We start from the raw sequence: 15,013 nt of genomic DNA on the forward strand, positions 1-15,013 counted from the left end.
CATAAAAACTAGAAACAGTGTTTGTCTTGTGTATTTTCATATCCTGCTCTAGTCATTGCATTTCATTTTTATTTTACCAGTCAGATATACACATTACCCACATTCTTGCCTGTGATTTAGTTACATTCTTGCTTTAGTCATTCCGCTAACTGCATTACCAACTCAGGCTCCTTTTGATAACATTACTCACATTCACACTGATATCTATAATTGGACTGGATGATACTGCTTTGTCTTTTACTCTACCCTTGTCAACCTGATTCCTGCCTTTGTATGTGAAGACTGATTAGGAAGGATATGTTAATTGCTCCTGACTTCTCCTGATACTTTTTATTTAATTCTTTATCTGTCTTGCTAGACTTTTTCCTAGACATCTGTTGTCCGAGTTATTAATGCTGAACTTGTTAAAGTTTCCCCAAACGTGCTTACATAGCTGAACATCCTGATTCTTTCCTTACAGCAAAATCTCTTAAGGTGCCTGTCAGTTCTTATTACCTTGTACAAAGAAGGAAAAATGTGTTAGAAGTCATCTGATTTGCATCTGAAAATGTTTACCCTGTCTGGAGCACTCTTTATTTCCCCTGTACTAAATCAGTTTCAACTCCTCTAATGTGAAAGTTTTTCTTATTCCTGTGAGTATCTTTTACATTTTTGTGAGAATTTAACATTAAAAATAATAACTTAAAAAAAAAAAAAAAAAACCAACTATTTTCAGTGCCTGTTAGCAAGAAAGCGTAGGAAGAAGGTGGCAGGCTGGATTTTTGTGTGTGTCTCTTCTAAAGTAGATTTTTAATTCTTGTGCCACAATTTGTCATGCATATTAATCATGCTGTAACAATATGAAGTCAGGGTATGGACAGCTTACATAAATGATTTTGGTAATTAAAAGTATACGGCAGCTAATAGGTTAAATTTTTTTTGGAAGCCCTGCTGGATGCAAAGTGACATCACACTAAGAAGGTCACCTTCTTGTCTTCTCTGGGAGATGTTTTTCATTGAGAGTGTTTGTGGCCTGTTTTAGATCTCTCAGTAAATGACCTCACTTTTCTTTTCTTACTGAACAGCCATTCCCACTGTACTTTCCTACTTTGCTTTTTTTTTCTTTTTCTTTTTTTCCTTTCAGAACTAAAGGACTGTATTGGCATTGGAATGGAAAAATTACTGTCTTCTCTAAGGGTAGTTCTCCAAACCAGGAGGTGACGAACTTGTTCAGGATGAACAGATGAAGTATCTTATTCCTTTTTGGTTGAAATATCTAGCTGGAGTTCTGGCACCTACAAGTTGTTTTGCTCAGGAGTCACTATTTCCTGAACACAACAGACATGAAACAGGGACCTGGCTTGAAATATGCCAATTAGATATTATTTTAGTCACATTGCTTTTAAAAGCACAGTGGCTTTAGGTGAGAGACAATATTTGTTTGCCATAAGGCTTAAACATTTCAGTAACATTTATTTAAAAAACAACAACAACAAAACATTTTGGCATTATATCCCATGTCAGTGGTTATTGAAAAACAAAACCACTGTTTCTGTTCCAGAGAAATCCGTGAGATTCCCTTTCTGTGGTGGCCAAAGTAAATGAAGTTGCTGGGCAGTGGTGCTCAGACATCTGCTTGACAGTTCCTACCTGCATGCTTTTCTGTCTCCCATTTTGTCTTGTTATCCTATAGCATCATGAAATAGACTTCTCATTTTGTAAATCTTTTTGAGATGATGGCTTCCTTGTACTGTATGTCTCTACTCTGTTCTGCATTATGCAGTTCAGACAGTGCAGACCCTTTCATGCTGTAGTGTCTGCAATACTCCCTTTCCATTTGCTGTCTTTGCATCTTTGTAGTGTTTTTTTTAATGTTGTGATTTTAGATTTGTGCTTAACTCGTGCTGATGGAGCTAGCAAGGTGAGTTCTTAGGTCAATGTAAGACTTTCCTTGCTATGGGACACAGGGATAATTCTACTGAACAGAGTTGTGGAAGCCCAAAGGTAACTTATCAATGTTGAACTCTTGCACAGCAGGCCAGTGAACCTCTTAAATTATGTCATTTTAATAGCTGAAGGGTATAATGAATGGCCTACTAAATCCCACTGCTGACACTTTTTTTTTTCCACTTGCTTGTTTTTATGAATTGATGATCATCTTGGGTGTAACTACTATAATCCTATATTTTAGAATTGTTACAAGCATTTGTTACTGGAATCAGTTACTATAATAGAAAGTGAATACATCAGCTTTTTGAGATGCATTCAGCAACTAGACGGATGAGCAGATTTTTATCTAAAACATCACATTGAACAAAATATGACTAAACATAAATGCTGTCAGGGAGTGCTCAGACAGTCATAATGTCTGCAGATCATTCCATACAATAGTATAAAGGGATAAAAGGTGTAAGAATAATAACATTTTTGTAGATTCATTTTCTTTTCTTTCCTTTTTTTTTTTTTTTTTAACACATTTTCTAATTGCTGCTGTTTTAGTGGGAAAAGGAAGGTGTTTGAAATATTTAAGTGCATTAGATTTTTATTTGCTGGTAATAAACAGTGTTCACAGTTGGAGCACTAGGTTACAAGATTTAAGCTTTTGACTAGATGATATATTATCCTTGGATTTTAGGTAGAGAAATAACACTAGTGATCATGTAAGTAGTACACTTAGCATATTATCAAAGCCTGCATTGGAAGAATAGGTCAGGATGCTTCAAACAGCACAATAAGTAGTTTATTGCTTAGTAAGGCTCTGCTGAGAAGATTAAAGAAATGAACAATATAATATAGAACAAGAGAGAACTATATTTAGTTTGTACCCAGCAGGGCCATGTTTTGGTCTGTTCCCTGTAATTCCAAAATGTGGATTGCCCAGAGTCAGCCTGCCCTGGAGCTACCACCTCGAGGGGAGGGAAGGGTAAATTCCATTATTTTCTTCCTTGCAGTTTGCGAGCAAATATTGAATATTTAGTAACTTGATAGGATATTCTGTTTAAGTGATTGCAATGCCAATTCTTATGCCTATAAAGCCTGAACATTTCTACCTGTAGTTTGCGTGTGTATGAAAGGGGAATCTCATCTTAACTGCCAAGTAAAATAAGTTTTAAACAGAATAATATAATTAGCAGTCGTATTGGTAATTTGGTATAATGCCTGTTCTGTCTCTACCTATTTCTGTGCTTTTTGGTTCACTTAAAAATGAAAATTGCAAACATTTCACTGAAAGATTTTGGTTTCCTTGTAGCATTTTAGAACTCAGAATTTATAAGGGAGCTAAAGCTTGCATGTAACAGTTACCTTCCTTGGTGAAAATTGTTTGAGTAGGTCATGTTCTTATGGCTTTTGGATCCAGTCTGAATTCTTGCATGTTAACTATGAAAGTTTATGTCATCTAGTCAAGGGGATTGACTGTTGTGAACTAGAGGTCTGAAATATTAATGTTCAAGTGATATGGAAATGTTTCCATAGTGTATATACCATTAGATGTTGGTTTTATTTGTTTTAAACTTCCTAATTTTTCTTTAAAGTTTTTTTTTTTTTCAAAGGTTTTTTTTTTCCTTTTTTCAAAGGATAGAAAAATTCACCTTTTGCCCAGTGAACTCCTGGACACCTACCAAAGTAAAAAATATGCTACAGCTAGCTGGTGGTGAGGGAAGTGTATGAGAAGTTGGTGCATTTCTTCTGTGGGCATTCTAAGAACACTAATAACCTAAGAAAACATTCCCCTTTTTGTTCCGTAGAAAGAACATAATAAATCCAGCTTAATTTAACAGTACCCAACATTAACTGGCGAGATCAAAAAAGAAAGGGGAATTAAAATAAAATTCCATTGAGAGTTAGTGCTAGTAGCTCTGCTGTAATGTTCTTCACTGTGGGCATAGACAAATTTACTCTATTTTTCCCTCCTACCTATATTTTATGCCTCCTTATTTGCTTTGTTTTATTTTTATAATTTTATGAAATCCAATATACGGAAAAAATTACTGAAATTTCTGGTTGTGCGAGTTCTGCCTGCATCTGTGGTGTCAGTCATGTTGGTGTTGGCAGCTTTCCAGCGCCAAGCTGCAGAGGAAGTAACACTTGCTATTTGCAGGTTTTTCAATTCTTTTGCAAAAAAGTGATCATTTTACTTTACCACGTGACCGTATTCCTCAGATTTCCGTTCTGTTGAGAGGGATACATACCTGGATATATATTAAATTCTACTTAGGGTGCAAGTGGGATTGCATCACAGAAGCTGCTAGGAGCTAGTGATTGCTCAGCAAACATTCAGAGCTTGCCGTATGCGATCGCTCGTGTGCCACCCAGGCAGATTGAGCATGTCCCAGACCCGACTTCCATAGTACATTTCTTGCAGTTGCTGTTCTTGCTGCTTTGGTTTGGGATGCTGGAGTGAGACAAACTTGTTTTCCTCCTGTTCTTAGTAATAACCCCCCTCCTGCAGGTGCTAGAACAGAGTGAATGAGCCCAGTTTAAAACAGTGCTGGCATTTTACACTGTATTTATTCAAAGCTGTGCTTCGATTGACTTCAGCTTTAGTTGGCAATGCTTAGCAACCTTGTGCAGCCAAATCCAGACTTGGCTGTGCACAGGCACAGAAGGATGAAACACAGCAGTGATGATGGTGAAGACGTTTGCCTTGGTAGGAAGTTTAAGTTGTTTAAACCATAAGAATTTTAGCCATTCCCCATCTCTTTCTTTTCCATCTCATCTCTTTCCTTTGATCTTAACACTGCTTGTAACGCCCCAAAATCTGGTGAGTACGAAGTGCTCAGACTTCTCTGAGCCCAACTGCAGTTTTGGTGTGCTCCTAGAAGCAGTGAATAGTTCAGAGTGGAGGCCATCTTGTTGCTCAGCACAGTTGGGCTGGGTTGTGCCACGTGCTGGTGCAGGCAGCTGGAAAATCTAGGGCAGCAGGAAAATGTAGAACCCAGAAATCAACTACTGAAACTGAGGCATTGTTCAGAACATAGAAAGCTTAATAAGAAGTTGGTTAGTAGATGGGCTGAAATACAGAAACACAAGGAAGAGCATAGGTACTTGAGGTTTTGCTGCTTGCCTACTACAACCTGGGAAGACTGGGTGCATCTCATGGCTAAATGCGTATTTTATGTTACAAATGATGCTGCTGATGTGGATTCAACATGCGCATAAATACTTGTTTAAGGATTTTGAGTATGAATGGTAGCTAGGCTTGGGCAACATGTGTCAGATTCCTGACATGCCTTCTTGGGGTAAGACTTTCCACTTTGTGACTGTAGTCTAATCAATTCAGGGTCAAGCGTCTCCACTGCTATAACGCTTTGCAGAGACAAAGGAAAAAAGATACGGCTTCAGTTTCAGGAGCAAAAGTGTATATTCTCTGTGGTTCTGCGTTGGGATATGTTGGTCATTTCCTTTTTCAGCTCATTAGTTCCAATTAGTTTGGGCTACCTGTTCAGGCTGAAAGAGGTAGTGAGGAAGCCAGGCTGTATTAGGGTCTATTTCATGTTGTCCCATGTCCCCCCCACCCCAAACACACGTATTAGCTCTTAAAGTGATGTCAAGGTTTTGCTTAATTCAAGACATGATCTTGCTGTGTTAGTTCATGCTGCCAAGATGAAGTCTGTTACTTTGTGCTCTCCCTCAAGAGTTTTATCTCTGTATTATTGTTACTCCACCTTTTGAAGATCTCTTACTGTTTGCATCTATTTGATGCAATTTATTATCCATTTATCTTTGAGACCTGTAAGGTGGAATCTTCTGCTGTGCTGGAGATGCAGCTTTTTGGAATGCAAGCAGCCGCAGCAGCACCGTGAGAAATGCCCCTCACAGTCTGCGATTTCCAGCTGCCTGGCGCTCAATGAAGTCTTAAGTGGTCCTAACATGTTTGGTAAAACAATGATGATTATTACTGTTTATGTGAAGAACTCCAAAACTGATTTGGATAAATTAAGATGAAGAAAATTCTTTGAAAGCATCTGTATTGTAAGCATATGCTCATGGACCATCATTTAAAGATTGTTTATAACTATCATGGAGGTACTCACAGTCCATGTTGTGGTCAGATGTTCTTTTCTCATCCTTTACCTTTCCCTCTTCACCAGTAAAGTCATGGTTCATGTGTCTACTGATAAGGGACTGAAGTTGTGCTGGGCATGCGTTGCCCTTACATGCCTGTGCTCTGAGTGGAAAGGCAACAAAACAAAATGCACTCTATTACAGGGTATGACAAAGGGGAAAAATTCTTTTGATTTCAAATAATAGGATATACATACATGTAAATTACATCTTTCAGAGAACTTCAGGTATTGCTAAGTAATCTCTGTTTCATAACTAAGGTATCCCTTAACTTTAAAGAATATCTTTTTCCCTTCTGGAATTTGCTGACACACAGGTTACGCCTCAGTCATCTCCTGCAGTAAGCAACACAGGCGTCAGTCCTAGAGATAAACAGACTTCTTCAAAGCACAGTTTTGATTCATTCCTAGATGTGGTTCATTATGTTTATTGGATGGAGTCTGGAGACCTCTGAAAAATTATTATGGTTGTGTAATTAAAGGTTAGTATAGTGCGTATGCAGAAGAGTGTAAAAGGCAGGTAAAACACAGATTATTGTAACATCTCATTTTATTTTACTGTCTCAACTCTGCAGATATTTTTTAGGAAAGTTACTGTTTGTTTTTTAATTAATAAAGAGACAGCTTGTACACACTGTGTGGTTTGACATTTTCAGTGAATGGTAGGATATTTAAAGGTGAAAAGCCGAGACCAGACTTCAGATCTCTCTTTTATCCATGATTTAGTTCCTTGTTTAGATCTTTGTCATGTTTAGGCCCCAGCAGATTTTCCAGACTTGCAGGATTTTCAAACTGCTTTTGCAAATTTTTTTAGTCTGCTTTATCATTCTGTAGTTTATATTTTGATTTCTGATTTCTGATTTTTGATTTCTCCTTGCAACATTTTCATGTGCTGCTGGGAACCTTTGTGAATTGTTTCCATTGTTGGGATTGCTTGGCAGCAGATTGGTAGTCTGATGAAACAATGCAAAAGGCAAAACTGGGAGATATAACAGTATCAGTTCACCAAACCAGGAGAACCTGTTCATGCTGAGAAATAAGGAAACGTGTGTGTGTGTGCAGGAGCACCAGGCTTTTTGTAAGAAATTACTGAATTTAGAAAATAATCTTCAAATGTGCTGATTACAAATGAGTTGCTACTGAAGTGAAATTTCTAATGAAACGAAAGCTTCTGAGAGTAATGGTAGTAGTTTTTTCACTTATGAGGTAGATTGTTCACTCTCATTTGTTTATCACCAACTCTACAAAATCCACAGCAAGTACACTGTATACTTCTATATGCACTACAACATACTTGTAAAAATTGGTTGTCTGCATTTCCTTTATTTAACTTGATGAAGGGCCTTGGTAAGTGTTTTGATTAAATTGATCTTCCTCTGTCCAATGTAGATGTAATTTCATCTTGAAAATATATAGCAGGTTTGTATTCCGCTTAAGGTTAGAAGGATCCTTCATCCTAACAGATCTGCCCTGGCTTAGCCAGCTAAACTATCTGGCAGTACAGTTGTGTAGTAAAGCAAATCAGGGCACTGATCTGACTGAAGAATGCTTCCTTTACCCTTTTTCAGGATATAAGCTATATAGTTGCTTTTGGATTTTCTCTTCTAAAAGATGCCATAGTTCAGTTTTACAACACTTGAGCTTCTGACCTAATCACAGTACAGAATAAGATACTTAAAAGAAACAAATATAAAAAGATTACTGAAATTCTTACTTCGAGCGGAATATCAAGTTATTAATATATTACAGGAATGGATTTATTTTTTTTCATTTAAGTGATACTTTTCAATCTGGCTTTGTTTCTTTTAAGAATGTGAAATGAAACAAACTTTTCTAACCTACTGCATGTTGCCAAACATTGGGTTGAAGTATTGTGTTAGATAAAACCACAGAAAACAAAACAAAAACACCTGTGTTTTTTTTTTCCAATATATATTTTAGATTTCCTGGGCATAAATTTTATTTCATATGCAATGTGTTTACATGCGTATATTTGATCCATTTGTGTAGGTGAAAAAGTGCATTTTTTTTTATATAGCCTGCAAATGTTGGCATTTGTACGGCAGCTGCAGAAGACCTATGAATACTGCTGCTCCTGGTCTAAGGATTTTGAATTTTGTAATTTTAAGCAAGAAGGTTATCTTCTAACCAGCATATAGAAAACATTGTTGCAGGAATTTAGAGGGCATAAACCGGATGCTGAAGGTTTCAGTTTGCAGAGCTGAGATTCTATTAATTTTAGCATAATACAGAGAACAAAGAAAAAACTTATCTTGTACATACTTATGGTTTACTTTTTAATGATAATGAGGAGAATAAGAAAATTAATGTCTTTTTTTAAAAGCGGACTCCAACAAAGGGACCATTTTGTTATGCTGTCACATTGCACACTGCACTCCAGATATGAGAGATCAGTGAATCTTTGGTTCTCACTGTAACATTGTTCATGAACTTTGGAAGTGGTTATTTTAGTAGGCGTGTTAAAAGTGTTGTGTTTTTTTTTTTTTCATTCTAATTACGTAAGAACAGAAGATGAACTGCAGCAAGGTAACAATGAGACTTGCAAACAATACAAAAAAATCTTTAGTCGGGTTTTTGAGCACCCTCTTCTGAAAGTGTTGCATATCCTGTCCTGTGATTTCTTTTGTCTTGCTTCTACCATACTTTACCATGAATCTCACAGTTTTAAGGAGACATTTGAAAAATTACTTGGTACTTTCTGGGATAAATGTTCCTGCTGGTTTGTTGAGCATTGCTTGCTTCTGCTTTGTGTTATGGTAGCACTGTGACAACACAAAGCAGTAGATGAAGCCGTAAAACAAAAATCTCTGAACTCTGAAACAATTTCATTTCTCCAGTGTACACATGAATATTGCTGTATTTCTAACTTATTTGAATGTTAATGTTTCCAGTTATCTATTGTTTGTATGTATATTTTCAGAAGTGTTGAAAAACGTCAGTGTCTGGCTTTTGTGGTGACAGCAACAGTTACAAAACACAGGGTATTATTAAAAAAATTATAGGTTTCTGTTTACCTATCTCTTTTGTAACATAAAAAGTTCTATCAAGAAGAAAAGTAGAATTGCATTTTTTTGGAGTTTTGGAAAAAAAGAAATGAGCCTGTGTTAGAAAATGATTATTCTAAAACAGTTTTTCTTTCCTTTTTTTTTTTTTCTTTCCTTTTAGGACCGGAATAGGCCCTATGACACTTTTAACTTGCACTCTTTGGAAAATTCCTTAATGGATATGATAAGGACTGATCATGAGCCTCTGAAAGGTAAACACTACCCTCCCAGTGGCCCACCAATGAGTTTCGCTGATATAATGTGGAGGAATCATTTTACAGGTTAGGAATATTCATATGTCCATGCTTGCTTGGTTTTTAAACAAAAATCAGCTTTTCAGTATTGCTATGAATTTTTTGCTAATGAATGAGTTGTCAGTTATGCAAAACTTCTGTTTTCCCATCTTAAGCTAACCACCTCTATTGTTGGAAGATAAGATGAAATATGTACACGCTTGGTATATGTGCACAATCATAATATTATCTAAAAACTAGTGATTCTGAAGCTTTTTTACACTGTTCAATTCAGAAAAAGTGCAGTGCAACTGGAGTCCAATTGTTATGTTGAAAGTCTTGTTCAAAGTTAATATTACTCGTGTTTATGGATCATCAGCTAATACACAAGGTTCTAAAAGTGCCACAGTATCAAACTTACTCTCTACAGTTGTTTAAGGTTCGTTTTTAAACGTGTTTCTTGATTTGGATTTCATGTTTTTAATGGGAGCCAACAACTATTAAGTGTTGTTAAGTGCTAGGAAAGTTGGACTATTTACGCTACTGAACTGTATTTGTTCTACCAGGTGCGGCATTGGAGATTAAACTATTTTTAATGCTAATGATATGGAGTAGGGAAAGGTTGTGGAAGCTTTTCAGTGAATAACTAATCCTAATCGACTGTCACTGTCCTCTGTCTTAATCTTTCTTTGGTTAAGTTTCAAAATAGGTACACATTCTTGCTCACTAGCTGTTATTTTTACTTTTATTTTTTACTTTGAAGACTGAAGCTAACAGTAAGCCATATGCAAGGGAAGCATTGAGCTAAAAAATTATTCCCAAACCCTAAGAAATCAGGACACTGGAACCTACAGAGAAGAAATTGTTTTGTACAGCTCTTCCAATGCAACTACATATATACATACTTTTCTGATGTGACAGTTACCTCATTTGTTTCCCTTCCCGTTTAATAGTATCTGTGGAAAAATATTTCGTCTTGGTCATGTGCCTCTTTCATCATCTTTCTGGGTACAGAGATTTTACAATCATTCCAAGCTCAGTTCTGTACTCTCAGCTCTTTTAACCTGGGCTTTCCAAATTATCCTAACATTTCCTGTGCTATATTTCTGTGTATTTAACCATTTTTCACCTGTTTAAAATAGCAAGAAACACTGTCACATCTCTATTCTGATCATAGTCCTACAACATAAATGTTAACCTGAAACTTATAAAGGCCTAGCTCCACAAAACTGAGATTTCTGCTGCATATTAAATATACATTTAATTTGAATGGTATTTTCTATGTCCATTTAAACAAAGAAGTAAAAACAAAACAAACAACAACGACAACAAAAACACAACAACAAATTACTACTAAGCAGATTTAGGTGTTCATTGTGCCCTATTAACTTGATTATATCCTAGTTAAACCTCTGTGTTTTTTAATTTGGTACATATTTAAATATACAAATTGAGACTCACTTTTTTAAAGATGGAATTTTCATATGAACCTGAGAATGAAAAAAATGATGAAGATTGGATTAGAAATTGTATTACTCTAGAAGAAAGACCTTAAAATCACACAAGCAATTTTGCTTATACTTTTATTAATGGCCCTTAACAACAGTTTTTAAAATGCTTTTAGATTATATTAACCCATAAAATAATAATGGGCACACATACTTAATTCTGTTGTATCCTTGGCGCGTTCTGTCATGAGGTTTCCAATACTCAGCTGAGATAGCTCTAAGTGTTGCAGGTGGCACGTGCAGCAGCGCCATAACACCATGTAATGTTGGTGTTTTGTAGATACCTCAAAGCCTGAGGTAACATGAGATTATTGGCTTTATTAAATATCTCCTTGCTTTCCAAGCAAAGTATCTTTTTCAAAACAATAACCTCATGGAGGTGAAAATATTATGGTGATTATCAATTTGTGTAGGATACTGACTAGTTTAAGGAGATATTTGAAAGCAGTAGGAACTGTTTTCCTTCTGCTCAAAGCATCAAACCGAGGAGCTGGGTATTAACTGTAAAGTTGGAGTTGATCTGTTCCATTTGCCAGTAGGACTGCTAGCTTTACAAATGTTTCTGTCACTCACTGAATATGCTCTTTCTAACTATTGTATTTTCTCAGTGCTTCTCCCCTGCTTTGGCCTTTCTGCTTTGCTACTTAGCTTGCTTCCAGCTCCCAGACCAGCAACTTCTGGAGAATTCTTGTTTACTATTAGTTTTCTCTCTCTCCATCTCTGCCCAGCTGTTGTTTTTCCATTGGTGTAGTTAATTCCTCCCTTGCTTTCTTTTCCTCCTCCCTCCAAGTGCAGGGCTGACTTTGCTAACCTCCAGCCTTGCCTGACCTGGCGTGCCCTTTCCTCCACTCCAGTTTTCACATTAGGCTGCGTGATTGGCGATATTCGTGGGAGTGGCTGTCCCAGGACATGGTTGTTCTCCCCTCCTAGAATTGCTGTTTTCCTCTGACTTAAATAGATCTACAGTACTTTTTTTTAACTGAATCCTTTTTGTCAATAAATAGATCTGCAAACTTTGATCCACTCCTTAAATCATTCTCCTGTCGCATTTTCATTGGTGCCTTTTCGGTTAAAATTGATTGACGCTCCTCCTGTGTCTCCGAGTTTCTCCTTTTCCCATGCTACAGATACGGGAGCTTTTCAGCTGCCATCCCTCCAATTTCACTTCACCTTGGCTTATAAACTCACTTGTTTCTTATTTATCCCACTCTCCTCTGGCTCTCCCCCTCACAGTATCTGCGTATTTCAGTTTGTAATCACCTTGAGAAAATAAGTGATCAACTCTACTTGGCTTTGCTTGTTTCTCCAACCATTACCACATGTTCATTTGTTTTCATCTGTAAGCTTTCCGAGTATACTGTTTATATACTTCAGATGGATTTTTCAGTTTCTCATAGGTGTTCCTCTGTGAATGCTTCTTGTGCTAAATTAAAACTTACTTCTAGAATCTTATTATCTTAAGCAAGCCTGAGCTGCTACTTCTTCACTTTACCTCCTCTTTCTTTCATAGTAAATTGGGTGTGTTTTTTCCTTTTAAATCTTCCCTTCCTCTAGCATCTGTGACTATCCTTTCTTAGTTTTTTGCTTAGTTTTCTTTTGTAGGTCAGAAGTAAAACAACCATACACATACACATCAGTTTAAAAAACAAGGTAAACAAGCCTTGTTTTCTCAATTTTAGCTAACAATGCCTACAAGTCAGTTGACCTTATTAGCTTTAATATTTACTTTCAAAATGTTTAAATGGAAGGGGTGAAAAGATGAGTACCAAAAACTCTGACTTTGAAAACACAGAGATTTCAATATTCTAGCAAAAGCTGTACATGTCTTAGAACATGCAATGCACGTTACAAAACCAGCACAGTTATTTCAGGATTATTTCAGCTTGCCACCAGCAACAAAGTCTTTAGTAAATACTTATTTTTAGAAGTACTCTGTATATTATTTGTTCATCAGTGAAATATTGCGTGTGATTTATCCGAATTTTGTAACGTTGCTTGACACATAGCCCCTCTTGTCATATGCAGCCCCTCACATCTTAACAGATCCTTAAAACAAAAAGTAGTTTTTATAGAGCAAGGGCTCTCGATTCGAGTGTGAATGGAAGGGTTAACTGTAAAAGATTCTGACATAAGGAGCAAACTGTAATGGTGCTGCTTTCTTCTCATTGTGGTCAGTTCCTTGTGCTCTGCTCTGTTCAGTGTAGGTAAAGGAGAAGTTCAGGAGCGTGAAAGGAAGTCTGTCTTGTTTATGGTAGTTGAAGCTTCATGCCTTCTCTGAATCCGATGTATGATTAGACAAAGTGACTTGTAAAAATCAAGTTTATTCCAAGGTCACTGAAGCAGGTAACTTTTTTTTTTTTAAAGCATGATCCACTTGGCTTTGAGAGGGCATGTGATTTAGTGGCTTTTTTGGTGTTGTTTCAAGTGTGGAACAAGAGAAATACGGAAGGATTTTAGTGCAGCAGAAACGAAATGATCCTCGGTCTGACAATATTGAATTACTTGTATTGACAGAGTACGGACTCAGTCTGATTGGCAGGCTTGCTTGGTCCTCTATAGCTAGGGTCACTTAGCTCTCTTTGGGTGTTTCATGCTGTAAGAGAGATTTGATATCTAACTTGGAGGATTCTGGACTTAGATAAATTAGGAGCTTATCCTTCTATGTTGCAATTTATCTTGAGCCCAGTCTTGGCAGGTTTTCAGTGTCAGCTCTTACTGTTTTTCTGTCTGAAACTGATTCTCCCCCCCGCCCCAGCTTTTTCTGCCAGATAGAAATACCCTGCTCTATGTTTCTCTCCTGTCCTCATAGTCTGGGAGCTCTGTGAAGGCTCTAAACTCTTTAAAAGGAAGTCTCATTTTCTTTTTCCTCATCCAAGACAGTTGGGCAGATTTCCTTACCTGCTTTCTCTGCTGTCAAGACAAGTTTCAACATTTTCTTTTTCCCTCTTTCAGTCAATACAAAAAAATCATTTTCTCATCTAAAAAAAAAAAAAAGAGGGGAAAAAAGAGGAAAAAAGTACAGCAAAGAAACCTATATGTTTCTTCTAGTTAAAGATGAATTACTGTATATGGCCAAGTGCATCTGGTTGTTTTGTGTCAATCATAAACCAGTCTACATGGCAGAAGTGTGCAATATTTCTCTAAGATACTTTTCCTGAACTGCACATCTTATTTATTTTCTGAGCTGAAAATAAAATATACTATACACCACAGAAACATGGAGGAGAGATTTGTTTAGGAAGGATATATTTGCAATACTGTTGGTATGTATGTCCTACATACCAACTGTAAGGGCAAAACTGAATTATCAGAATAACTATGGGTAGCTGCTGCTTATTACCGACTAAAACATCTCTTTCCTACATCAAAGTCTCTCATGTCTATGGTGTAATATATCACTGTTGCAACGTGTTTATCTGTGTCAAACTATTGCATTGCAACACAAACAGAGGCATTCTGATCTATAAAAAATATTTTGATCAGTAGTAACTAGCAGCTGCCTTTGTTCTATTTTTAATTAAATAAAATATTTCAGCTGTGTTAGATCATGTGCTATGCACATGTGCTACTGACAGGTCATGAAACTGAGTCAAAATATGAAATTGAGGAGGGAAGTCATAGCCCTCTGAAATATGTTTTTTAAATTTACTGTCATGGTGGATAACTGTAATTTTTGGTTTTTATTCCAAGTAAGACTGAAAACAAACTTTGTAATGTGAAAATCCCCAAGTAAGCAAAAATTCTGAGGTTTTTATAGTGTTGGTGTGGCATATCTTCAAGTATGAGTATTTGGAGACAACAAGTACAAGCAGAACTTTCAGAGTAGGCTATGTTAGAATTAATTTTACTGGATATCAAACTGCAGAAGGATACATAACAAAATATGTGCTAATTATGTGATACTATTTCAGTAGAATGAACACACTTGGTTATGTTAGCATTTGTTTTTCTGAGATTGTCTGAGACTTTAACTGCAAATTTAAAGTTCAGAGGTAGAAACAGCATCTGTGGGAAGACATTTCATCTTGATTTTCAATAGTTAATTTGAATGCTACCCATACATTTGCACAATAGAAAACTGAAGTTGTTGGAGTTACTACATGCTAATTATTGTAAAGACTGCATCAGGTCATGTGAAAACTAAGTCAAATTTAAGATTTCAT

The 15,013-nt window shown here is 36.5% G+C and overlaps 1 protein-coding gene across 12 annotated transcripts in view; it reads left to right on the forward strand.

The window, feature by feature from the left end:
• CPEB3 (cytoplasmic polyadenylation element binding protein 3) overlaps positions 1 to 15,013 on the forward strand; it is an 89,656-nt gene that overhangs the window by 20,491 nt on the left and 54,152 nt on the right. For 8 of the 12 annotated variants that reach the window (XM_040563825.1, XM_040563820.1, XM_040563819.1 and 5 more), the window contains exon 3: positions 9,231 to 9,390. In XM_040563825.1, the coding sequence (XP_040419759.1) occupies positions 9,231 to 9,390 (160 nt within the window). The remainder of the gene's footprint in view (positions 1 to 9,230; positions 9,391 to 15,013) is intronic. The other 4 variants (XM_040563821.1, XM_040563815.1, XM_040563823.1 and 1 more) reach the window with 1 other exon arrangement.

This window comes from Cygnus olor, chromosome 7 (assembly GCF_009769625.2).
Source record: "Cygnus olor isolate bCygOlo1 chromosome 7, bCygOlo1.pri.v2, whole genome shotgun sequence".
Taxonomy (NCBI): Eukaryota; Metazoa; Chordata; class Aves; order Anseriformes; family Anatidae; genus Cygnus; species Cygnus olor.